The sequence below is a fragment of the Naegleria gruberi genome (genome assembly GCF_000004985.1).
Source record: "Naegleria gruberi genomic scaffold NAEGRscaffold_72, whole genome shotgun sequence".
NCBI classification, from domain to species: Eukaryota; Heterolobosea; class Eutetramitea; order Acrasida; family Naegleriidae; genus Naegleria; species Naegleria gruberi.
The window spans coordinates 157877-183791 of record NW_003163255.1 but is presented as its reverse complement, the minus strand read 5'-3'; the positions used below and the strand labels follow the sequence as shown (position 1 = coordinate 183791).

The 25915-nt window shown below is 32.7% G+C and overlaps 13 protein-coding genes and 1 non-coding gene across 14 annotated transcripts in view; 6 read left to right on the top strand and 8 right to left on the bottom strand.

Moving 5' to 3' along the window:
- Positions 1–1263, bottom strand: part of NAEGRDRAFT_74683 (uncharacterized protein) — a gene marked incomplete at both ends in the record, with an annotated part of 6516 nt that extends 5253 nt beyond the window's left edge. Inside the window, one exon of the mRNA XM_002670318.1 lies at positions 3–1263. Coding sequence (XP_002670364.1) covers positions 3–1263 — 1261 coding nt within the window. The remainder of the gene's footprint in view (positions 1–2) is intronic.
- Positions 1264–1552: 289 nt separating this feature from the next.
- On the top strand, positions 1553–3265 carry NAEGRDRAFT_74682 (uncharacterized protein; the record flags this gene model as incomplete). The annotated part of the gene is made up of 1 exon (XM_002670359.1): positions 1553–3265. One exon carries the CDS (start codon positions 1553–1555, stop codon positions 3263–3265), a length of 1713 nt encoding a protein of 570 aa, XP_002670405.1.
- A 1331-nt stretch (positions 3266–4596) lies between these two features.
- Positions 4597–6090, top strand: NAEGRDRAFT_53624 (uncharacterized protein; the record flags this gene model as incomplete). Its single annotated transcript, XM_002670358.1, has 1 exon — positions 4597–6090. One exon carries the CDS (start codon positions 4597–4599, stop codon positions 6088–6090), a length of 1494 nt encoding a protein of 497 aa, XP_002670404.1.
- A 1718-nt stretch (positions 6091–7808) lies between these two features.
- NAEGRDRAFT_74680 (uncharacterized protein) lies at positions 7809–9260 on the top strand (the record flags this gene model as incomplete). The annotated part of the gene is made up of 1 exon (XM_002670357.1): positions 7809–9260. The coding sequence occupies one exon, from the start codon at positions 7809–7811 to the stop codon at positions 9258–9260; it is 1452 nt and encodes a 483-aa protein (XP_002670403.1).
- Positions 9261–9391: 131 nt separating this feature from the next.
- Positions 9392–10156, top strand: NAEGRDRAFT_74679 (uncharacterized protein; the record flags this gene model as incomplete). The annotated part of the gene is made up of 1 exon (XM_002670356.1): positions 9392–10156. One exon carries the CDS (start codon positions 9392–9394, stop codon positions 10154–10156), a length of 765 nt encoding a protein of 254 aa, XP_002670402.1.
- Positions 10157–10394: 238 nt separating this feature from the next.
- On the bottom strand, positions 10395–12341 carry NAEGRDRAFT_82819 (chaperonin complex component, TCP-1 beta subunit). The gene is made up of 3 exons (XM_002670317.1): positions 12222–12341; positions 10619–12076; positions 10395–10473 (listed from the first exon to the last, which is right to left on the bottom strand). The coding sequence occupies exons 1-2, from the start codon at positions 12312–12314 to the stop codon at positions 10637–10639; spliced, it is 1533 nt and encodes a 510-aa protein (XP_002670363.1). The 5' UTR covers positions 12315–12341; the 3' UTR covers positions 10395–10473; positions 10619–10636.
- Positions 12342–13355: 1014 nt separating this feature from the next.
- NAEGRDRAFT_74677 (uncharacterized protein) lies at positions 13356–13986 on the top strand (the record flags this gene model as incomplete). Its single annotated transcript, XM_002670355.1, has 2 exons — positions 13356–13500; positions 13586–13986. 2 exons carry the CDS (start codon positions 13356–13358, stop codon positions 13984–13986), a joined length of 546 nt encoding a protein of 181 aa, XP_002670401.1.
- Positions 13987–14050: 64 nt separating this feature from the next.
- On the bottom strand, positions 14051–15913 carry NAEGRDRAFT_53621 (uncharacterized protein; the record flags this gene model as incomplete). The annotated part of the gene is made up of 1 exon (XM_002670316.1): positions 14051–15913. One exon carries the CDS (start codon positions 15911–15913, stop codon positions 14051–14053), a length of 1863 nt encoding a protein of 620 aa, XP_002670362.1.
- Positions 15914–16858: 945 nt separating this feature from the next.
- Positions 16859–17395, top strand: NAEGRDRAFT_74675 (ARF/SAR family small GTPase; the record flags this gene model as incomplete). Its single annotated transcript, XM_002670354.1, has 1 exon — positions 16859–17395. One exon carries the CDS (start codon positions 16859–16861, stop codon positions 17393–17395), a length of 537 nt encoding a protein of 178 aa, XP_002670400.1.
- Positions 17396–18261: 866 nt separating this feature from the next.
- Positions 18262–18332, bottom strand: NAEGRDRAFT_t721. The gene has a single exon. It is a non-coding gene; the product is annotated as a tRNA-Asp (tRNA).
- A 1000-nt stretch (positions 18333–19332) lies between these two features.
- Positions 19333–21054, bottom strand: NAEGRDRAFT_74674 (uncharacterized protein; the record flags this gene model as incomplete). Its single annotated transcript, XM_002670315.1, has 1 exon — positions 19333–21054. One exon carries the CDS (start codon positions 21052–21054, stop codon positions 19333–19335), a length of 1722 nt encoding a protein of 573 aa, XP_002670361.1.
- A 269-nt stretch (positions 21055–21323) lies between these two features.
- Positions 21324–23054, bottom strand: NAEGRDRAFT_74673 (uncharacterized protein; the record flags this gene model as incomplete). Its single annotated transcript, XM_002670314.1, has 1 exon — positions 21324–23054. One exon carries the CDS (start codon positions 23052–23054, stop codon positions 21324–21326), a length of 1731 nt encoding a protein of 576 aa, XP_002670360.1.
- Positions 23055–23287: 233 nt separating this feature from the next.
- On the bottom strand, positions 23288–24709 carry NAEGRDRAFT_74672 (uncharacterized protein; the record flags this gene model as incomplete). The annotated part of the gene is made up of 3 exons (XM_002670313.1): positions 23288–23635; positions 23675–24167; positions 24474–24709. The coding sequence occupies 3 exons, from the start codon at positions 24707–24709 to the stop codon at positions 23288–23290; spliced, it is 1077 nt and encodes a 358-aa protein (XP_002670359.1).
- Positions 24710–24962: 253 nt separating this feature from the next.
- Positions 24963–25862, bottom strand: NAEGRDRAFT_53618 (uncharacterized protein; the record flags this gene model as incomplete). Its single annotated transcript, XM_002670312.1, has 1 exon — positions 24963–25862. The coding sequence occupies one exon, from the start codon at positions 25860–25862 to the stop codon at positions 24963–24965; it is 900 nt and encodes a 299-aa protein (XP_002670358.1).
- Between the last annotated feature and the right edge of the window lie 53 nt (positions 25863–25915).

Sequence of the window (25915 nt, the reverse complement as noted above, 5' to 3'; positions counted from 1 at the left end):
ACATTCATTAAAACCATTACAGATACCATTGCCATTACAAACTGATTTTGAATTGGATCGTGTTCCATTGCATGTATTCACACAACTCATAGCTCCATTGAAATCTTGTGTAAATTGAAGAGTTGTACCACATTCAATGATCTTTCTAATCCTGTTATTTGATGTGTCTGCAATTAATATTTCATTATTATTTGGAGAAACAAAAACACCTTTAGGAGAATTAAGTCGACTCGCAATTGACAAACCACCATCACCACCAAATGATCCATCGCTACTACTTCCAGCAATGGTTGTAATAGTTCCATTCACAAATATCTTTCTAATTCGATGATTCAATGTGTCAGCAATGTAAATTTCACCATTCTGTGAAACATGGACGCCATATGGTGAATTCAATTGAGAGTTTATAGCCAAACCACCATCACCACCAAATGATGCTCTACCAGTTCCTGCCACTGTTGAAATCACACCATAACTATTAATCTTTCTAATTCTATGGTTCAATGTATCAGCAATGTAAATTTCACCATTCTGTGAAATATGAACACCATTTGGAGAGTTTAATTGTGAAAGAACAGCAAATCCACCATCACCACCAAAGGATGCTCTACCAGTTCCAGCAATAGTTGAAATCACTCCATAACTATTAATCTTTCTGATTCTATGGTTCAATGTGTCAGCAATGTAAATTTCACCATTCTGAGAAATAGAGAGACCATTAGGTGAATTTAATTTTGCTCTACTAGCTAAACCACCATCACCACTAAAACCATCACAATCAGAATGTTCATTACAGTTTTGCTTTCCAGAAACAATGGTCACCAAATAACGTGAAAGGCAAACAGAAAGAATTCTATGATTTAACACATCTGTCATGTATAATTCATTTCTAAATAAAACAGCCATGGTTGGTTTAAACTTGTTACCTGTTTGCATATTAATTGGTAATGTGAAAATTGTACCATTCATAAATATTTTTCTAATTCTTCCATTTTGTGTATCGACAATAAGTGTTTCAGTGTAATTATTATTGCTGAGAGGGGAAATACTTATTGAATAGGAGGGAGAATTTAATTGGGCATTGATAGCCAAACCACCATCTCCTTCCATACCTGCTGCTGATATTAATCCACTTCCTGCAATTGTTGAAATATATGATAATTTAGTGGTGGAACTTGTAGTTGCTGCTGTTGTTGTTGTGGAAAAGATTGTCATCATCATCAACAAGAATAATAACAGGACAATGTTGTTTGCGCTTCTCATTTCATCTCGAGCTCTCTTCATTTTTTAACAGTCGGTTTTGGTAAACTCTTTCAAAAGTCATCGTTGTAATATTTTTTACATTTTTGTACGTTTTTGTGTATTTTGCCGAATCAAAAGAAAAATGGGGAAAATGGAGTTAAGGTTCAAAAAAAAATAAGAGAGCATGTTGACAACTTGTTGTCCATCATTCTGTTGTTTTTCTAGAGAAAGTACCCACTATCAATCCATCAATAATAACACAACAACCGATAGTAATAGCACAACAACAACAGATAATAGTATTAACATGATGATTTATTCCAAAATATTACAATTGAGTCAAGATATATTTTGCAATGTTATTATTCCCTATTTTAATTGGCATACTTTGATTGCTTTTGCTGGAGTTTGTTCCGAGTGGAGAAGAATTGTAAAAGAAAGTGATACTAGAGAAATCAAGTGTGTAAATGTGAAGCATAAATCAGCAAGATACAGATTTGAATCATTAAATGATGAGGAGGAAATGAGTGGATTGATGAAAGGTGACCTCTTGCAAATATTCTCACAAATGGAAATAAGAACTTTTCCAGAATTTGAGGAAACTATTTTTCTTAACAGATCTTTTTTTAAAAAGTTATTCAATTCAAAAAAACTGGAATTATTGACATTACAAAATACTAATATTATTACAATTGTTATTCCTGCTAAAGATATTTCACCAATTACAACACTGAAATTAATAAGTGTTCAAATGGAAGTTGAAAATTTAAGAACTATATGCACTAATTTACTAAATTTAACAGATCTAACATTAATTGATAATGGACTTGATTATAAGGCAACACTTGTATTGACCAAATCAAAGTTGACTCGTCTAACACATCTTACACTTCGTAATCGAATTGGAGATGAAGGTGTTAATCAAATATTGACTCAACCAGGAAATATTAGAACTTTGAAACATATTAACTTTGTTGCAAGACCTCCAGAATCATCTCAAAAAGACAATATTTCATACATAGCACCAATTAATAGTTCAATTTTACCAAATCTTGAATCTTTTTCAATAGATTTGGAGATGTCGACAAAATCAATTATGAATGTGTTGAATAGTGGTAATTCATGGAGAGAATTGACTTTTCTTCACTCACATTTAAATAGTGAATGTGTGAAACAAATTGGAAAAATTCATACACTCCAAAAACTTTGTTTTCAATCAAAATTGGAAGTAGATTTACCTTACAGATGTTTATTACCTCTTCAAAATAATCTCACTCACCTAGAAATTGGTCCTGTTGACAATAATACATTCTCTGAATTGAGTGAGGGTAACTTTCTTAATTTGAAATATTTATGCATTCTAAATACAAAACAAGGAACTGAAATAGATGAATATGTAATACGAAAATTCTGTGAAAAAGTCCAAAATCTAACCTATTTAGAGTTAAGAAAAGTAGTAATGAAAAGTGGATGTATGCATCACATATCCCAACTTTCAAAAATTACTGATTTACGAATTATTCAAACACATATTGATAGTGAAGAAATGAAATATTTATCAAGAATGAGTAACTTGACAACATTATATTTAGGAAGTGAAATTACATTTGATGGAATTTCATATTTATGCAACGGAAATTTACTAAATTTACAAACTTTAAAGTTTACAAGAGTTCCTTCAGGCAAGTTCAAATATGACTCAAAGTTTACATCAAGTTTAGCTCATTCAAATTTTCCCAAATTAAGATACTTGAGTTTTTATTATGAATTTGATATTTATGCAACTGATATGTTACATTCTGGACCATCTCTGAAAAATTTGATACATTTAGAACTTTATTGGGTAGATTTAACAATTACACCTATTTTAGTACCTATAGTCAATAATCTGGCACCTAAATATCTGACTGGAATTGGAGGTTTTGCAGCCCTTAAAGCAAAAGTCATATCACAATTAAGACAACCAACAAAAATCAACTATTTGATTGCATATACAGATATACGAATTGATGAATTTATTTAATAAAGCAAACTAATTTATATTATTAACAACAAAAGCAACGGCAGCAACCTTTAGATTTTTTAGAACCAACAAATCTTTCTTCACTCTTCCTTACTTGCCAAACCAGGAAAATTTTGATGAATACAGTAGAGAGCAATACAACAGACATTCCAATTAGGCCAACAATCTGCACAGACTTGACCACTGACACAAAAGTTTGAAAGGACATTGTTCCATCACCAATTACTGCACCATTAAACAATGCTACAAAGAGTACAAAAATAAAAAGGTGAGCTAAAAATCCAGAACTAATCCAAAAGTAAAAAGTATAGAAAAAATATTGTCTTCTCTTTTTAAAGGAGGCAGAGGTAAGGTAATCCTTAAATTCAAGTCCAAGAAGCAAGTCAATAATGGTAATCAGGATTGAAAAAGTTGTAATACGAACAACACTGCTACTGAAAAGGCTGAATAAATTGGTGAATCCTCTTGATGCCATGTACCAACGAATGTCTGCAATGATCTCTTCATTGTGGTTTGTTATATTGTTTGGTGTGATATTGCTTGAAGAATTAAGTGTCATGTTGCTAATAGGTTTTGATATGAATGTAGAATTTATGGCTTTTGCCAAATCATTTGCAGTTGTCTCAACTTTGTAAGCAAAACCAGCATTTGAACCAAGGGACAACAACAAAAGGAACAAACCCATCCAAATTCCAAATGATATGTTGAACAATGCTATCAATGAAGCTTCTCTTGGCTTTTGCAATGAGTTTTGTTGAGTCTTGATCGATTTCTTAAACCCCAAATACTTTTCTTCCAAAGCTCTTATACTGGTTAGCTGCTCTATTTTATCAACATTGTCGTCTTTTTTCTTGAGTAAAATTTCAGTACCAACAATCAAAGTCTTCAAATTGGAAATAAGTACAAGAACATATCTATGTTTGTATTGTGTTTTAGGTGGCTTAAAAACAAATTCTTTGGCATCCAAAAACCATTGTTCTTTGGAAACTAACATCAATTTAGACAAGGGACTATCTTCTGTACCTGCATTTTGGATTGCTCTACCAAGATCTAGGAACCATTGATAAAGTGTGGTGTTGTCCTCTTCTTCTTTTAGGGTTGCTTCATTTCGTGCTGCTTTACTTCGTGCTTCAGGCTGTTTATCAAAATCACGAATGTTAACCATGCTGAAAGTGCTCTTTAATATTTTTTTTATCCAAAAATTGAATTAGGTTTCACGGTCAACCAGACAAAACCATTCAAGAGCTCAATCGCACCGTATTATTTTCTGTTTAAAAGTTAATATACTTTTAATAGCCGAGAAAAAATAACACAAGGTTACAGGACTGAGAATGTCATCTCAGAACAAAGCAAAAGGCAAGAAAACCAACAAAGGTTGTTGTGGTATTGTGGCACGCACAGGAGACACCAGCGACTATGCTTGGCGTTACAAAAAATGGAAAAAGGTGGGAAAACTTATCAAATTTGCCTCTACATCCTTCCACAACTGTCATAATTTTGTACAAGCAAATGTTGAGAAAATACGAAAGTACAACACTTTGGGTGATTTAGAAGGAATTGACACTACAGACTATGTTGGAGAGAGAATTGAGTTGATTGCCACTAGCTACTATGGTTTGAAGGGTGTAATTAGCAAAATACCAGATTCACCAGTCAACACTGAAATAGCTTTTTACGATTTTTATTTTGGGGAGAATGGTGCAACTACTTGGACATCGTTTTGGCACGGTGTAGATATTACAAAGTTGAATAGCCTTTACAAAAATATTTATAATAGTGTTATCCTTGTTGATGGAAATGTTTTGGTAGAAGATGTTGAAGCTTTAGTAAATCTGTTTGCTAACCAAGATGCTAAAAATGGTTGGGAGGGGAAAAGAAAATTTCTTACAGCTATAAGAGAAGTTGAAAAGAAATACGAAACTCTTGAGAAAGATATCAAAACAAACAAGAAGGACTTTGTTCAAAAAAGAGAAACCTCACTTGTTTCATGGTACAATCTTGCGTTCGGTGCTGCTATCAGTTTGTTAATTGTAATGACCACTCTTAGTGATCTCATTCCCTTCGACACTTTGTCAGGGTTAGGAATTGACAAACAAGGCCCTATAGGTATCTATCCAAGCTACTTCAGCAGAAATGATACTACTCAGTATACTGATCATAATCAAAACTTCAGAGATAGCAAAATATTGGCTTCTATAGTCGATATTTTAAATTCAAGCTTTTTCAAAACAGGTTCATATGCAGCCTTTTTGACAATTATGGATGCCATGTTAAATTCAATCAACAATAAGAGTATATTGATTAATAGTGATACCGTTACAAATGTTCTCGAGGTTACATTTAAATTCATTACTTTTATTACCATTATCTTAAACATTGCCATTGGTATCAGTTTTAATACAGCCATTAATTTAATAGCTCCAAATGAATACCTAAAGCTCATGCTTGGTGCATTTTGGACTCAAGTTGTTGGTAGTATTTTGTTTATGCTGTTTATACCTGCATTCGGTTGTTTTAGAATTTTAATGAATAGACAATTTAGGAAGGCAAAAAACCAAAAGAAAAGAAAATACTACAGCTATCACAATACCAAAACACACAGCATTCAAAATGTGAACTATAGTGTGTTATTTACAGAGCCTGTTATTCAAGCATCTAACTCCACTGAAGAAATTGAACTTCAACACAGAGAAATTGGAAATAGACAGCATGAGCTGGATGTTGCCATCACCAAGCTTAAAAATGAACCTCAAAAACAAGCAATTGAGAAATGGAAAAGTTGGCATTGGTTGGAACTAGAAAATGATTTAAACAGAACTTATTGAAATCAAGATAAAAACCACAACTCTGGATAATCAAATAAATGAATGAAATGAATCTTTATATAAACATTACTACCTTCACGTGATTCTTCTTTGAAAGTTGTTTAATGGAGTGTGATCCAAGATAGAGTAATTGTGGTTTCTTGATAATTAATTCTTCTATTATACAATTTTGTAGAATAGAAATTACTCCCCTATAATCTATATACCTATCACAAATAAAGAGTGTTTTAACATTAAGAGTGTGGTCAGTGTCAAAATGTATTGTTCCCTTATTATTAATATGGTCAAAAATGGAAAGATATTTCAATGGACGGTGAAATTTGGCACGAATTAAGTATTCAAAGCCAATATATGTAAATTCGTTTTCTTCTAGAATTAATGTCTGTATATTATCCAAGTTGTGATGTTCTAAATACTTCAATCCGTCATCTCTTAATTTACAACATTTTAGATTGAGATGAACCAGAGTTTTCATCTTGAAAATATATCCACAAATTGTTGATTGTATTTTACTATATCCCATATCTAGTTTTGTCAAGTGTTTTAAATTGTAAATGTATTGTCCACAATTTGTAGGTAATTCACAATTTGAAAGCTCTAATGAAATTAAACTAGTATATTTGTCACAAAGTATTCTAGATAAATTCAATGATGATACTGTGTCAAGATCTGAAAACAGAATATGTTCCATATCCTTATTAAGAAATTGTTGAACATCTACATTATTAAGAGGTCCATTATAGGAAAATGATTTGAGAGAGGGTATTTGATGTACATATGAAAAATCAACATCGTAGCTCATAATGCTCGTTGTCAATATTGCTAAATACGTTAATTCAAGACCATAATTAAATATTTTCTCAAGCACTAATCTATCAAATAATCCAATAATTTCCAATGTTCTCAAATGAGGAAATTTAAGTGTATCAATATTAAAACTAAGAAATTCCTCTGTGTTCAAACTCTTAACATGAAGGGTATTGAGTGATGAATTGAAATGAGGATTGAACACGGCAGAGAATCCTCTCTCAGATATTATTTTCTGCTCAATAATAAGACTCTCTAATTGATTATTATTAATAATAAGATCAATGCACTCACAATCAACATTAGTATGTAATAAAATTAAATTTTTCAAATTTTTAAATTGAAATATTAATTGTTCAATATTGTTTAGAGAAAGATTAATTTGATTAATGGTTAGAAATGTGAGTGATTCAGAAGGGAAAATCATAATATTTGTACGGCATAGTGTCAATGATGTCAATTTAGTTGACATGAATATTCTTTTGAATTGTGATAAAGTTAAATTGCAATCAGAGAAATCAAATTTTGAAAACATTAATAAAACTTGTTGGTTTTCACTCTTGTTCTCCATTTTCATTGGTATTTTCTTAAATTCACTCCTATGATATAATACATTAGAGAAACTACCTTCGGAAGCATCAATAACAATTCTTCTCCACGATGAACAAACACCAGCAAATTTAATAATTTCATTTTGATGCAAGCATGGAAGAATAATGTAAATAATATCATCAGAGAGCAATAATTGCCGTGCTGATTCTCTTCTTGGTTTGTTATTCAACTTTAGAAAAGGTAACAGGCGCATTTAGGCTATTTTTTCTGTTTTGGATTTAAAATCACTTTTGGTATTCATGGTTATAAGGTGATTTTTTTAAAAGTTTTTTTAAAATTTTCCACATTTTTAAAAAATAATGTCAGCATCCAACAACAGAAACAATTTGGTGAGTGAGGAGGAGGAGGAGCTTACTATTATCGAGGAGGAAGTACCACAACGCTCATCATCATTACCACCACAAACTCTTATTGTTGTACCAAATAATCATTTGCAAGCAACACAAAATGTCTTGACTCAAATTGAACCCATAACAGATGAGATAGTATTGACAAGAACTAACAACTCAATTTCCACAATTAATAGTTTATCTGATGGTGTAATACCAAGTTCATCAACAGGTGGTCAACCTGTTACATCTATAGTTATTGGTACCAATGGACCTATGCAAACATTAAATATTGGAAATACCTTGATTTCACATGGTGGTAGTAATAACATTGGTCCAAATATGTCTCTTGCTCAAAAGTTGATATCTTACACTCGACTAATGTCAACCATGACACGCAAAAATATTGTGCACGATGACTATGGAATAATTATTGAAAAGTTTGATAGATTTGTAAAGGATACTCTTCCACCTAAAGAATTTAAAGATGCGTATGAACAAATCAAAATCCTACGTTCTTCTAAACTTTCAAAGAGTAGAAACAATACAAAAGAAATTGACCACGAAACATTAGAATCACTCAAAGACTTATTTTTGGATAGTGAATTCTACAGCTACCAAAAAACCACCAATGAAGCAGTTAGAAGTATGATAAGCTGCTTTTCAGTCCTGTTTTTGATGACAACATGTGTCTCATATGCTATTTTCTTTACCATGTTGAATCGTTTATTGACTGATTCTAATTTGATGATCATTAATAATGGCTATGTTGCAAATCCTCCTAGTGATAGTTGCCAAAGATTTGAACAGTATAATAGCAGTGTTTTGGTTGGTTTGACAGAATTTGTTAGAAATTATATTGTTGCTATTGCTGTTCCTCTTGCAATTACTTGGTTTGGTGATTTTAATTCCCAAGTTAGAGATCAAGCATATGACTATTTTATGGACATGTTCAGTTTCTCTCTCTTAATTCTTTCATTTGGAATTTCATGTATTGTTGCTGTAGCTTCTGTGGTCATTCAATTTTCTTGGCACATTGCAGTCTACACTGATTGTTCCTCCAATGCACAAGACAAACTTAATGTTGTGTTAACAGTCTTTGTTTTGGCGTTGGCTCAGGTTTTTATTTGGGTATTGTCTTATATTTGTTACTATAGCATGACGTTCCACAAACGATATGGTAAGCTCATTCGTGATGCAATCTCAACAATAATTGACAAGGTCTTTTGGGATGAGGATGAATCCAAAGATAGAAACGTTTCAGAATTTGTGAGAACGTTTAACCAAATTCACAAAATTGATAGAAACCCTCTTTATTTGCAAAACGATCCATATTACCTTCAACAAACGCACAATGTGGTGAGAAAACGTCCAAATGCTTCAAACCCCAGAACAATACGAACAAATGTTTTGAATCAATAAGCTTGTGTGATGATTCTTCGCTAATAATTATCAAGCTTTCGAATAAAATATTCGAATAACCATTTAATTAATTTAATTATGCATAATTGTCAACTTAACTTTCACACCCTAAAAAAAATACCGATACAACCATGACAGACAAACTAGAAGATAACGAACGCATCAGAAAGTACCTAACCCTATTTAACTTTCTCATGATATTTATTTCATGTATTGGCCATGCAGCTTTTTGGAGTAATGCTTCAAGATTACAAACAGACCCATATATCATTGTGAATAATGTACCTGGTTATGGTTGTTCTTTATCATCTACTACAGAAACAAACACAACAACAATGGCCAATATAACAAATACCAACAGTACATCTCCTGGATCCATAATAGTTGACTCTAGAGACTATACAAGTATTGCTTTCCAAACAATGTTCTTTGACTATATGAGGTGTTTTTTCATACTCTTAGCTGTTCCGGCAACTTTTATTTGGTATTCATATTTTTCAATAGATTTACAAGAAAGGGAATATCGAAATTCAAAGGCAGGATCTGCTTTGCTAATTATTTGTTTAATATTTGGTATTGTGTGGTCTATTAGTTCAATTGTATTATTTGTTCTAGTAAATGGAGCTTATAATAATTGCAAATCTAAAGACTTTGAAAGAATTACAGGACTCAGTTGGGGTTTATTGGTTTTATGTATTCTCAATTTTACAACTTGGTCTCTTTCTATATTACTCCAATATAAGTTTGTCTCAATTCCCAAATTTGCAAAATATTTATCACTTTGTACAGGATGCAAAGTTATTATATGTGCTGGTTGTTGCATTCCTAGTAGCTTTTGTTGTTTGTGTTTTAAGAAAAGAAGATATAGACTTTACAAAAAAACCAAAGATGAATAAATTATTTCATGTTACTCGAACGATGAATTATACATTGTAGGGTATGGTTGAAAACCGAACTGAACCGTGAAAGCAAACATTCGATAGTGCATGTAGAAGCCTAAGCAATTGTCACAACACATTCCAATAAGAAATTATTGTAATGGCAAATTCATTAACAAACAGAATGTGAATTTTCTTATTACTTTTGTAAACGGATAAATCACTCAAGTTATCCAAAGAGCACCACTTTGCAAAATTTTATAAAATTAAATAATTTATTTGGTTGTAAAATGTAAAAAAGTTGATTTAGAATTGGCTTGAGTTGTTCATTATCACTATAATAAAGGTAAATTTGTAAATGATTTTTAAAATACTTACCATCTGTGAAAATTTTTGAGTAACGATTTAATAATATCCGAATAATTAAACAATAGAAGTTTGTTAAAATAATGTAAGAAAATAATATAAAAAAAAAATAATTACCGTCTATCTTCAAGATCATCTGACAACTTGACTGGCCAGCCTCATTTGTTGTTGCTTACCGACAAGTGTTTCAAAGACTCCTTGGTCCTTCATGTCCTTAGTTCCCTTATTCATACATTGTTCGCCCTTGACATTTGAAACAAATTCGATTGGATTGTAACCAGAGTTTTGAGCAAGAGCAAGCGGAACGAATTCCAAAGCATCTGCAAAAGATCTAATAGCATATTGGTCAACATCTGTAACCTTATCAGCTTCGTTAGATAATCTCAATGAACAAGCAATTTCAGCAGAACCACCACCATAAACAATTCTATTGTCTCTGACAAGGTTTCTTACAACGCAGAGAGCATCATGGATAGATCTCTTGGCTTCTTCAATGATCATCTTGTTACCACCTCTGACAAAGATAGTGACAGCCTTAGTGTTAGCACAGTTTTCAATGAAAATCATCTTATCAGATGTTGTACCGAAAGTGACTTCACGGACTCTTCCAGCAGAACCCAACTTGTCAGCTGACAATTCTTCAAATCTTGGAATGATACGGCCTCCAGTGGCAATAGCAATCAATTCAATTTCAACACCACCAACCCAACGAACGGATGGAAGTTCATTTTGGAGAAGCAAGTGGTTAGCTTCATCATCAAAGCCCCATTGACAAATAATGAGGTTGGCTCCAGAGTCTTTACATCTCTTAACTTGTTCAACAAAGTAGTTTTGTTCGAGTTCATACAATGAATTATACTTTTCAACAGTGTCAATTTCAACGTTACCCTTATTCTTGGTCTTTGGAGGTTCGAATGGGCAAGTCAAAATAGCAATCTTGGCATTTTCAATTGATTTAACCATTTGTGGGTGACTCATTTCTTTGTCAACAACAATACCATCAACAAGGCATGAATCTTCGAGTCTACCACCAGTCTTTCCTTCAACTTTAATCAAATCCAAGTTAACATCCTTTCTGTCAATATCGGCAACATCAAGAACAGCATCAACACACATCTTGGCGAACTTTTCTCTAAACTTGTTAATAATCTTAGAGTTAAGTGTTGTGGAAGCAGTCTTGAAAAGTGGTTCAATATTATCCTTTGAGAATTCAAGTCTATCACTGATTTTTTCCAATTCATCACAGGCAAATTCGCAAGCCTTTTCATATCCTTCAGAAATCTTGGTTGGGTGAATACCACGATCAAGTAATTCCAATGATTTTTCGAGCAAAGCTCCAGCCAAAACAACAACACCAGTGGTACCATCACCAATTTCGTCGTCTTGTGATTGAGAAAGTTCTACTAAAAGCTTAGCAACTTGATGGTTGACTTGCATTTTTTCAAGGATTGTAGCACCATCGTTAGTCACTGTAACATCTCCATCGGGACTGACCATCATCTTATCCATCCCTCTTGGACCAAGAGAGGTCTTTAATGTATTCACAACTTTAATAGCAGCTTGGATGTTAGCCTATTTAATTGTTGTTGTTGTTGTTGTTGTATTAGATATTATTAAATTATTATTATGATTGATATTGTTGTTATTGTTGTATAGAAGTCAAAAATATTCGGTACAATTTTTATATTGGTGATTCATGATAATTATCAGTACAAACCTTGATGGCTTCCAATCCCTTCAATCTTTGTTTCTTATCTTGTTCCCTGAGGATGATGAATGGTCTTCCAAATTCGTCAAATACAACAGACATGGTGAAGGGTGAGGGTGTTAATGTATTTTTTTTGTATTGTGGTTTTTCTTTCCGGCTGCTTACCGGCCTTTGATGAGTTGAATGGAGAAGAAAACTAGCAAGAAGAATTATCTATGAATTGTATGATGAGCAACAAATAACTTTAATAATAGTTTCGTAATGATGAAACAATGTTGTAGTAATGTATTGTGAAAATTCGATAGCAGAGGAATTTCTTCTGTTAAATGTCAAATTTATTCCTTCATCCAATGTTGAGCACCATGTCAATTGTACAATAGTGTTATGATTAAGGACGACAAAATCAATTAAACATTCTAAAAAAACATGCCTAAACAAACCCCAGGAGAATCTTCTCTATCAAACCAAAACAGAAAGGGTTTGAGTGCAGAAAAATCATCAGCCTTGACTAATCTTGAGGAAATTTTGAAAGGCTTGAAAGAGTGTAGTAAGTAAATCAGCATTATCTCATGTTTCCAATACTCATCCTTATTCAAGGTGATAATATGAATATCATTATTGAGAAGGAAAAGCAGTAAGTGCTACTATTAAAAGAATATATTCCAATTATTCAAAAGACTTCATCAATCTTCCTCGATTCTTCTCTTTGGTATGGATTTTTGTTCTAAACAGGTTGATAAAGAAGTGCAACTTGTTGAGAGAAGATCCAAGCTTCCATCTCGATCAAACAATCAATCTTCATCATCTCATTAATATTGCAGCTCAATGTTGAACAGATATAATCAGCACAACTTCCGACAATAAATTCTTGTTGACAAAATTGTTATCCCACACACCACATATTGTTTTTAATAAATTTCCTAATCACTCAAAGTAATCTTTATTCCATGAATAATAAGAGGTCTCTTTAGGGTTTTTCTTTTTGTGTTAATGTTGATAATGGTGATGAGTCATCGTTTGTTGGTGCTGTGTTTTCTAATGATTTTTTGTAAACATTTGAATTTTTTTCAAGCTTTGCAGCTGACGTGGTGAAAAATGAGCTTCAGCAAACAAGCAAGTAAAACCACACAACACACATAAAAAATGTCAACCAGACTCGCCGCTAAGAAGGAAGACGAAAAAGTTTTGACCCAACTCGTAAGAGAAGCCAAAAAGGACAGAACTATCAACTTTAATCAAAATCTCTTCTTCTATCTTGTAGCATTAGTTTCCACTATTTTACCATCATGTTAGTATTTAAATTTATGAACTTAAATTTCGATCAAATTTATTATATGATGATGATTGATTTTATTATTGATGAACAATATTAGATCTTTTCCAAGGAGTTTTGAATTTGGAATTCACTGGAGGTACTATTTTACTCTTCCTCATCGTCTCTTGTGTTTCTGCTTATTTCCTTTCTAAAGCTTATGTTTTCAATTATTTGCGTAAGAAGCCAATTTTGACTGATAACTATGAAAAGATTGTTACCAATGCTAAGGGTTCATTCAACAAGAAGGATAAGGAAGAAGCTTATGCCAAGAAGGATAAGTTGGCTGAATTAGGAGCTACTGGTCACGCTTTGTTCATTTCTAACATTATCTTCTTCGCTTTGGTTTTGTTCTTCTCTTTCTATTCCTTGAAGAGAATTGATGTCCGTATCAACTATGTTGCTTCATTGTTGTTGTCTTCATTTGGTGTGAACTACATCTCCAAGCCAAGATCTGCTTAAATTTGATAATACATTAAAACATAATATTTAAAAATCACGTAATTATATTAATATAAATTAAAATTTATTCTTCTTCATCATATTCATCTTCGGATAAAGGTGCACGTTGATCACCAATAGTCGGAGAGGATGGCATGTTTTCTTCACCACCATTTGGTGCACTTTCTTCCATGTTTTCATCTTCATCATCGGATTGAACAGCTCTCTTCTTTGCTGATCCTCTATCGGATGGTGAAATAATTTCTTCCTCTTCTTCTGATTGTTGTTGAGTTGTTTCTTCTTGCATTTCTTCATCTTCATAAGAAGGTCCTTGCTTAGTTGCTCCAAGTTCTTCAGTGCTGGCAATGATATCTGTCAGAGATTCGAATTGAACTTCTTCATCTGGATTTTTACCATTCAATTTAACTTTAGTGAAAACTCTACGTTTCTTCTTCTTTGGTAAGACCTTAAAGTTGACACCTTCTTGAATGTAGGAATATACACATTGACTGGTATTGTCATCAAATCTCAAAGCAACACACGGTTCAATTTCTGCTTGGGTCATCTTATCTTTAGACATTAAGTGGTTTGGTAATTTGAATCTCTTTTCATTTTCCTTATTAACTTGAACATTGGAGCTATTCTTTTCATAGATTGTACCACCATATTCACGAACTAATTCCACAATATTACCAACAGTCTTTTCACTATTAAATAATTCCTCTTCATCATTATTAGAAACTGGAACATAGTATTGAGCAACTTGAACATTTCTGTCATCAGCTGCCTTTTCTGCTAAAATAATATCATCTGTTGGTTGAATGAGAATAAGGGAATCACTAGCATCCTTTGCTGTTAATTCACCAAAACGTCCTCTCTTTCCTAATAATGTATGATTATCACTTCCAAAGTTTGCAGCCATAAATTTAGTGCCCATTGTGGCAAAATTAGGTAAAAGTGAATAGCAAGCAATAGCTTTAACTTTTTGACCATTTGGTAATGTTCTGGTTAAGGTATCTGATTGGAATTTGGCATCTAATTGTTTAGCCTTTTCAAATCTACTCTTTTCTTCGACTTTTCTAGGAACTGTTTTTGGTTTGATTTTCTGAACATGTTCTTCTTCAACATCTTGAATTAAATCTTCGCCATAACCTTTAACAGCCTTCTTATAATTGATCATATCAACATAAGTTGGAGCTTTAAGCCAGGATGGTCTTGATGACAAGTTTTCAACCAATTCACGAGCAATTTCCTTCTTTGCTGATTTAACTGGTTTCAATAATAATTCATCTTCAGGATCAAGTTTGGCAGATTCATCTTTATAATATACAAAAGGATTAATCAGATTCATGTTGATTCCTAAATTATTTTCTGTCAATAATTCGAATTTGTGATTCTTTTCTAAACTTGTTGTTTTGTATCCGATGAAATTTTCTGTAAAATCCTTTGGATATTCTAATAAAACAGGATCCAATAAAATTTCTGGTAAACCTGTTTGGAATTTCATATTACAAAGGAATGAACTCTTTACCAATTCCTTCAATGGATGTTCAACAGTTTTAAACAATGGAGGAGCTTTGACAGTATTTGAGGATGATGGTTTAGAACGTTGTGAACGACTATCGTGTTTGCTACTAGAGCCACTAGAGCGATGTTTAGATGATGATGATTTAGAGGATGATGGACGTTTTCTTTTGTCATCGTGTGGATGAGAACTAGATGGATTACTAGAATTTCTTGATGAAGATGATGATCGGTGAGAGTCACGATGAGAGTCTCTGCTAGAGCTTCCAGATCTATGATGGGAACCACTACTACTTCCGCCACTACGATGATGAGAGGAAGAAGAGGAACCTCTACTACTACTGCTGTGGTGATGTCTGCTACTACCGCTTGAAGGTGGAGGTGGACCAGCAGATGGAGAACGTGGTTGAGGCATTCCGCTCATTTTTTCTTCTTGTTTTTTAAATATTTATTAATAAATTATTATTATTTTGATGATGAAGGTGATCCGATGAATACAACAACATCAAAAACATCAAAGTGATTAATAATTTGTTAACAAATTAGTATATTAAATTGTTGCTGTTTAACCATGTTGAAAACATTTTGATGACTGTTTTTGTATTTAGTTTGGGGTTGAACATTCAATTTGGCTTTAAATATTGAGGGAAAGAATCAAACCAAAATTTAAGAAGAACTTTTTGCTAATTGCCAACAAATAAATAGTAGGCCAGTTATCTTCTTAATTTCCTCAACCAAATTGAACAAACCAACTATCGCAAGATCGTTGCCTTCACTGTTCATACAGTCAAAGACTGTAGCGGGATTGTCGCCATATTCCTGGCAGGCTTCCCGTCTTAATTGTAAATTGAAAAGAATATTGTTAGAATAGATAGAATTCATAGACGAAAACATTAGATTTAAAAATCAGTAATATTCTTATTCAACATTAAGATTTATACATAGGGAATGGCTACGGCCATATCACGATGAATGCACCTCATCCCGTCCGATTTGAGAAGTTAAGCATCGTCGAGCCACATCAGTACTGAGGTTGGAGACAACTTGGGAACCTGTGGTGCTGTAGTCTTTTTTATTAAGCTCAATTCTTTAACATTAAAAACTATTGCTTTTATTTTACCTTTTAGAAGAAGAGAATAAATATTGTTTTTAATATTTCTCCCTACATTGGTTCTTATTGTTGCTGTCTTTTTAAAAACAGTCTATTTTTATCTAATGACGAAGTTTACAAAAAATGGTGACGAAATGATAGCGAGGATTTCACTTTAAAAACAACCTTTGCATTGAACTTGAATGAAAATTACTCAACAACAAATTGAAAAAAAACAGCAACAATACTTCAAGCTACAACAAAATACATTACGCAACAATGGGTCAATTGCTTTCTAACATGATCAAGAACTTGTCCTTATTCGAAAACAAGCAAGCCAAAATTCTCTTTTTAGGTTTGGATGCAGCTGGTAAAACATCAACTCTGTACAAGATTCAATTAGATGAGAATGTAGATACTATTCCTACTATTGGTTTCAATGCTGAAGTGATTCAATATAAGAGAGTTCAATTCAGAGTTTTTGATATTGGTGGTCAGGATAAGATTAGAACCTTGTGGAGACACTATTATAATGGAACAGATGCTGTCATATTCATCGTCGATTCGAATGATAGAGAGAGGTTTGAAGAGGTTTCAGAAACATTGCATAAAGTTATGGAAGATCCATCACTATCAAATGCCAAGTTATTAGTATGGGCTAATAAGCAAGATATACCAAGAGCCACCAATGTTACAGATCTTTCAAAGATATTGCGCTTAAATTCGATCAAACAAGATTGGTACATCCAACCATGTAGCGCAATGAATGGCACTGGTTTATTCGAAGGTTTAGATTGGTTATCTAGCAAATTGTGAATGTTAAACAAACTCATTTCATAAAAGTTAAACAATTTTCAATCATTGTCTTTTCATCAATTTCACTCTTGGTTGAGCAGTGAATAGTTGCACTCAAACCATTTAATTTTTGTTTAACTGTTTTGACAGTGGCAGCTACTTGAAACTTTTCCTTAACATTGGTTTCGTTTGGACACCATGTGAGAAACATCATTTTGGTTCTGGTTCCTTCTCTGATTTGACAACTTTCGTTTTGAGATGGCATTTCGAAACTTAAATGATAGCAAATGAAACGAGAATTCTTTGGTGGGAGATTGGAAGTCAATTCTTCCAATGAAGAGAGTTGAGACAATTCTTGATCGATTTGAATGGAACTTTCTTGCATTTTTAATACGAGGAACTTGTTATCCTTATTCGAACCCTTTCCCATTCTCATTTCTTCATAGGTTTTGATAATTTCATCACTGAATTGACAATTAAGCATCATTTTGATTAGTTTTGAGTTGTTTTAGTTGTTTAGATATTTGTTTTGTTGTTTTTCTAAAGTTTCGAATACAATGAAAGTATTTATAACTATTTTAAAGTTCAAACTTGTTGCAAATTGGGAGTGGAAAGGAGACAATTTTGAAAGATTGGTGGTGTATCAACCAATAGAATTGTTTCTAGTTTGATTGATAAGCGGAAATAATTTGAAAGGCAAGGAACTTGGAACTTGCAGCAACTTGGTAATATTTTTAAGCTAAATGAGAGTGACAAATCTTTGATTATTTTCTCGGTGGTTTTAAGAGATGAAACTTTGAAAATTGATATTTAGCTAGATTACATATCATCCCTACCTGGATGTAAAAAGTAATAATCATTTATTGGAGATAAAGTTAAAAATTGATCTCGAGTGCCGGGAATTGAACCCGGGTCGCCAGAGTGACAGTCTGGAATGCTACCACTATACCACACCCGATTTCACATGTATATAAACCAATTATGTACTAATTGTATTATTATGAAGCTTCTCGCTCTATTTTCAACAGGTAAGATGGTCAAACATTGAACTACCAGTATTTTCTCTCAGGTGGAGCATTTACCTTGAAATATTCTGGAGCTATAGAAGTTAGTCCCTCCAACATGGTATTGCCACCAATAAATAAATGTTTATAAACAATTCCTTCTTTCTTATATCAGATATTGAAGATTCTATGGGTAAATATCAATGTTATGTTTAGTTGGGATCTATCATACAGAAAGTGTTTTCTTACAGGGATCTTACTATTGGAGGTATTCTTTTAATCTTGCCAACCGTTCATCTTCAATATTAACATCCAATAACTCCAATAAATCCTCAAGAATTAGCTTTTTGTTTTCATCTTTAAATAGTGGATGATGAACAGAGACAGAGTAGTTGTAAGCTAAACCGGTTGGTGATTTACAGGTACAATGGTCCCACTTATTAATATATCGATTCCAATCAGACCATCTGATATTCTTCTCTTTCAAGTGTTTGATATTCTTCAAGCAATGTTGACACTTTCAAAATTCTCCTCCAAAGTGAATTCCATGAAATTCAACAATTGTATACTCACCAACTTGAGTTTTTTGGCATTGATAAGATTGTAAACAACCACCTGATGACCCATTCATAACACTCTCATTTGTGATAATAAAGTTTGAGTTTTTGTGGTAAATTCCAACTCATCATGAGGAACCCATTCAATATTTCCGTTTTGAACTTTTTCAGTGTAAGGAGCACGTTCCAATAAACATCATTAAAATGGTCCCTTGTTCCGATTGAGGCACTACAACCTCCAGTGCTTGCCTTATAAACCTCATTTTTTTTGGTGCAGGTTATAATAAATAGCTCTATAGTAACAAATATTTCAGATTTAGTCGAATTATTAATAACAAAGATAACTTGGTTTGATCTTCTCTGGAGTGCTAGAAGTAAGAATTATTAATTGGCTTAATTAAATAAATTCATCAATTCGTATATCGGTATGTCCAGTCATATAGTTGATTTTTGTTGGTTGTCTTAATTGTGGTATGGCTTCTGGTGAGAAAGCTTTAAGCTTTGGAAAGCCTCCAATTCCAGTCAGATATTTAGGCGCCAGATTATTGACTATAGGTACTAAAATAGGTGTAATTGTTAAATCTACCCAATAAAGTTCTAAATGTATCAAATTTTTCAGAGATGGACCAGAATGTAACATATCAGTTGCATAAATATCAAATTCATAATAAAAACTCAAATATCTTAATTTTGGAAAATTTGAATGAGCTAAACTTGATGTAAACTTTGAGTCATATTTGAACTTGCCTGAAGGAACTCTTGTAAACTTTAAAGTGTGTAAATTTAGTAAATTTCCGTTGCATAAATATGAAATTCCATCAAATGTAATTTCACTTCCTAAATATAATGTTGTCAAGTTACTCATTCTTGATAAATATTTCATTTCTTCACTATCAATATGTGTTTGAATAATTCGTAAATCAGTAATTTTTGAAAGTTGGGATATGTGATTCATACATCCACTTTTCATTACTACTCTTCTTAACTCTAAATAGGTTAGATTTTGAACTTTTTCACAGAATTTTCGTATTACATATTCATCTATTTCATTTCCTTGTTTTGTATTTAGAATGCATAAATATTTCAAATTAACAAAGTTACCCTCACTCAATTCGGAGAATGTATTATTGTCAACAGGACCAATTTCTAGATGAGTGAGATTATTTTGAAGAGGTAATAAACATCTGTAAGGTAAATCTACTTCCAATTTTGATTGAAAACAAAGTTTTTGGAGTGTATGAATTTTTCCAATTTGTTTCATACATTCACTATTTAAATGTGAGTGAAAAAAAGTCAATTCTCTCCATGAATTACCACTATTCAACACATTCATAATTGATTTTGTAGACATCTCCAAATCTATTGAAAAAGATTCAAGATTTGGTAACATTGAACTATTAATTGGTGCTATGTATGAAATATTGTCTTTTTGAGATGATTCTGGAGGTCTTGCAACAAAGTTAATATGTTTCAAAGTTCTAATATTTCCTGGTTGAGTCAATAATTGATTAACACCTTCATCTCCAATTCTATTACGAAGTGTAAGATGTGTTAGACGAGTCAACTTTGATTTGGTCAATACAAGTGTTGCCTTATAATCAAGCCCATTATCAATTAATGTTAGATCTGTTAAATTTAGTAAATTAGTGCATATAGTTCTTAAATTTTCAACTTCCATTTGAACACTTATTAATTTCAGAGTTATAATTGGTGAAATATCTTTAGCAGGAATAATAATTGTAATAATATTAGTATTTTGTAATGTCAATAATTCCAGTTTTTTTGAATTGAATAACTTTTTAAAAAAAGATCTGTTAAGAAAAATAGTTTCCTCAAATTCTGGAAAAGTTCTTATTTCCATTTGTGAGAATATTTGCAAGAGGTCACCTTTCATTAATCCACTCATTTCCTCCTCATCATTTAATGATTCAAATCTGTATCTTGCTGATTTATGCTTCACATTTACACACTTGATTCCTCTAGTATCACTTTCTTTGACAATTCTTCTCCACTCGGAACAAACCCCAGCAAAAGCAATCAAAGTATGTGAATTACAGTAGGGAATAATTACATTGCATAATATATCTTGACTCAATTGTAATATTTTACAATAATTCATCATGTTAATACTATTAATTATTATCAAGTTGTGCTATTATTGATGGATTGATATTTTCTCAGAATGATGGACAGCAAGCTATTCAACATGCTATTTTTTTTTTGAACGCCATTTTTCCATTACAAGCTACAATTCAAAGACAACATTACAATGTCTTGTAAGTCACATTTGGTAAGTTGTTTCAGCATTGTGATGGAAAATAAATGCAACCAACACGCAAAGCTTGAGCTTTAGTATTCAGTTGGAGCTATTAAATTAATTAGAAATGATTAATCGTTCCACCAAACAATTCCGAAACAATTCTCAAATGCTTCATAGGTCATATAGAAACATCCGTCATCTGCATTTCGATATTCAAGTGCTTTTTTAACATCTGGATATTGATCCCACTCTGGACTATTATCTGACCATGGTCCATTGTACTCAATTCTTCCCCATGTATTTCTCAGGTTGACCAATTTCAAATCATGTTCTGGGAATTTTCTATAGCTAAGAAGCGAATAACCGTGAGCATTTACAAGGCCATTAGAATTGATCGAATCAGATCCTTCTTTACCTGGTTTGGTTCCACAAACCGGAACGCTTAATGAGCTGTCCATTAGTTTTTCAATGAGAGGCCAGAAAGTTCCCTTCTTCATCATATCAGTTGCTGTTGTACTTTGACCAGAGAACCAATCTAATTGTTTTGATCTCCCACCAAGGAGCAATGAAAGAATATTAGAGGGATAGAATAGATGAGAATTCGTTTGAGGGTTAATCTTGTCATAATCTCCAACCAATTTTGCAATGCCTTTTTCAATAAGAGAAATCCACAACTCTCCTCTATCTTGAGAATGAGCAAACTTTAAATGTCCATTTTCAGCAGGCAAATAATCATCCAATAGAAGAGTCATTTTCTCATTATTTGGCTCTAAATAGAATGTCAAAGCATAAAGACCTAGCTTTGGATCTATGGCCTCACAATGAGTGAATACTTTCCTCAATAATCTAGTTCTTAATGCAGCCCCACTAATACTAGATATTAAAAAGCAATCTTCTAATTTTCCTTGAATTGGATCCATGACAGAAATATTCTTGAAAATAGCAGGTCTTTTGAATAAATTTTGAGCTCTAACACAATCACTCCTTGGAGGAAAGTCTTCATCTATAAATTTCGAATTCCTCCTTTTTAGCTCATTAACAATATCTTGAACAATTTCAGGAGAATTGAACCCCATTTTACGAGGACCGATTCTCTTATCTTCATTCTTCAATAGGATATTTCTGCAACTAGACTGTTTATCATCATCAATACATGCTGTTGACTCCAGATAGTTAGATTCAATAATATACACGGTGGACTTATCTGAAACTTTCAAGACAAACTCAACTGAACCACATTCGTTCTTCAATAAAAATACGTTTCCTGGATATGCAAATGTAGCCCAGAAAGTTGAGATTGGGGCTGAATATCCGTGAGAAGTTTGATTTCCTTCCTCGTCTACCCTAAATACATTATATTTCCTAGATGTATCATTTCTAATGCTAATATCCACAAGTTCATGTCCATCAAATCTTGACCTAATTAATTTCCAATCCTCCTCACGAGCTTTTGTCATCTTGCAAATTGTTACGTGTTTTGATTGGTCCTCAATTATTTCTTCCTCTATCTCCTCCACTTGATCACCCACCACAATTTCTTCATCATCTTCATCAACCATTTTCCCATCCCTCTCCTCATCATACATAAACATTCCAGGAACAACCTCAAAATAATCAACAGTCTCTTCTGTCGGAACAAAAATCGATACAACCTTCCTCTTCTCATCATTCATTCTTCTCATTATGAAAGGATGAGTAGCACCGGCTTGCTGACAACATTTCCCGCCAGAATTTAAAACTGTAAACGGTTGTTCATTTCCCTCATAATCAATCCAGATCATTTGAATGGGCTCGGAAAGAGTGTTATGGAAAATGATTGGACATTTGTGATCCCATCTCTTGGCACATAGTTTTTTCATTTTTTTAATTAAAAAACAATCTTAATGGAACATGGCCAGCTCAATGTGAATTGAATGACGTCAGTTGATTAATTTTGTTTTTAATTTTCAAAAGAGTCTTGATGGGAGAGTGAACTCGGGTGGTAAACCATTTAATAATAATGTACAATAATACTTGTTCCTATGATATGGAATTCCAATCTAAAATACTTGATTTGACAGATTTGACCATTCTTCCAGTACATGTACTAAAATTAAGAAAGTAAATACTTGAGTAAAGCACAATACCAAATAATATTTTTGGGTTCTTCCAATTGAGTATTGGTAATATCCAAATGTAAAGTTCCAAAATTGTCATAGGCTAATTTGTCAGCTTGCTCATTTGAAATTAATCTCACTTCATCTTTCTTATCTTTCTTTGTTGTGATTAGAATAACTTCTGGTTTTGTAGCATTATTTTTGATTACTTCCACTTTTTCATTCATTGATCGAAGAACATGAGTTGATGAAGGATCGACCAGTAAGAGAATAACCGATGCATGTCTATAGAATGGAAGAGTTATTTGACGAAAACGTTCTGGTCCACATTGATCCCACAATTGCTGTTAGAGTTTGCAAAGTCAGTTTGAAATGTTACTTACCAGCTTGACTTTAGTGGTATCTCCAAAATGGAAATTCTTAATGGCAAAATCCATTCCAATCGTTGTGATATGATGATTATTTGATGGATCCACTGGCGTTTCATTCATTGCACAATTAAGCAATGAAGTCTTTCCACTTGAATAGTCGCCATCCAAAAGTACCTTTGTTAGAAAATCATATTCTGGTTTTGGCTCAACACTAATTGGTGTAGCTTTGGAACTACTTGATGAATTCTTTGAAAACATTGATCCAATAAATGATAAAGCACTACTGAACAATCCTGATGTTGGTGGTGGATCTTTGTAAACTTTTGGTTGTAGAATTGGAATCGTTGGTTGCTCTGCCAAATCAGAGAATCTTTTAAAACATCCCTTCAATATACTCAATTCCACATCGACCCACTTTTCTTTCACATTACATGATTTATCGGAAAGTGTTGAACTCTGAGCCAATTTACAAGCAAATTCATAAACCTGTTTACGTAGTAAATATCTAATAAATTTCTTTCCTTCTTTTGAATGTAAAAATTGATCCAAATCAACAAATACTTGTTTCGGATTATTCGTAATATGTGTAAATGATTCTTCATAATAATTCCAAATTAATTCATAACAAATTCTCTGCCAATATTTACAAACTTGAGAGAAGGTAACAAGTAATTCAACATGGCTGATATGAGAGAGAACTTCTCCGATCAAATCGTTGGGCAAAACTTCAAAGATATTTTGCGCCATTTTTTTTGTAAAGTTTTTTTGCTGGTGACGAATTAACAACCAATCAGGAATTTAATTTATTTACAATTTCTTTTCCAAGTATTCTTCTCTACCAATATTGGATTGAGTGGTTGTTGGTTGATTTAACATTCCACCACTTCCAACGGTGGATTGAGGAACTGTAGTGCCAGATTCTGCTAATTTCTTTTGTTCTCTGGTTGGATAGGTAATGTTGGTGTCAGTGTCATGAGTGAATGGATGTTTGACTTTCTCCTTAATATTTTGCATTGTACTGCCAGTGGTGCTTTGTTGAGGTTGCATTTTGATATTTGTTTTTTTGAATGGTGACTATATCATTTCATACATCTGCAGTATTAAAGGGAATTTCTGTTTTTCCTGAATTGAATAATTTACTAAAAAGGATCGTTGTTATTCGGTATCTTACAAATAGAGGAATTTATCATAATTTACTTTAATCCGTTTTAATATTTTCAAGAATAAATTCAACAAATGGTCATGCACTCAATTATGCACATTAATCCTGAAATCTTGAAATGAATCATTTGGGTATAAATTAAACTCTGCTATCCAATTGAATCCAAGGGAAGTTCCACTCCAAAGGCAATCCAACATGTGAGTATTGAGGTCCACATTGATTCTCAAACTTGAAAACAGGTGTAAATTGGTGAGCTGGTCCACTTCTGAAAAATACAAAATTCCATTTAGAAATAGATGATATTTTACAGTCATATCCACCTCCACAACTCTTTTGTCCATTTGGAACATTTGGAGCTAAATCGTCTCTTGCTGAGATTACCCAGTCAGGATTTCCGAATGAAAATTCATCATGATAATTATCATATTGCATAATTCGTTGCATGGATGGCAGATCTTTGACTAAATGTTGATCTCTTCTGAATATTTCAGATCTGGCACACTTATCATAACTCATATAATGATAAGTCTCTGGAAATTTCTTCACATATTCTGCATATCCAGTTTTTTCATAAATGGAAGGATAGAAAGGAACATTATAAGATGCAAAGTATCCGCGAGTGGAGAGAAGATTTGTTTGATCTGATCCCACCACTGTTCCAGGTATTTGTTCAATTACCCAGAATAAATCCTTTGTCAATTGAGCTTGACCAGGAATAAACTTTTTCACATCGAGAATCATCCACTCATTATTATAGGTTCCTCCATTATTAATACTAAAAACTTCAAACCATTCTCTGCCACTTGTAGCCATTCTATTGGCCAAGACAACTCTAAACCAACTCAACAATGATTGAGGATGAGTATTATCGTAGAGAGTATTATTCAAAATGCCAATGGTTGTCTCGATAACAACAAGACCACCATCAGTTTGATAATAGTCATCATTACTGCCTAATGATCCAGGATAACTCGAAAATGTCACTGTGCGAGACTTTGTGAGTGGATTTGCAAAATTGAGAGTGTATGTCTTCATCATTCTTGTCAAGGCACTAAATACCCACCCAACGGTATGACTGAAATAATATCAGT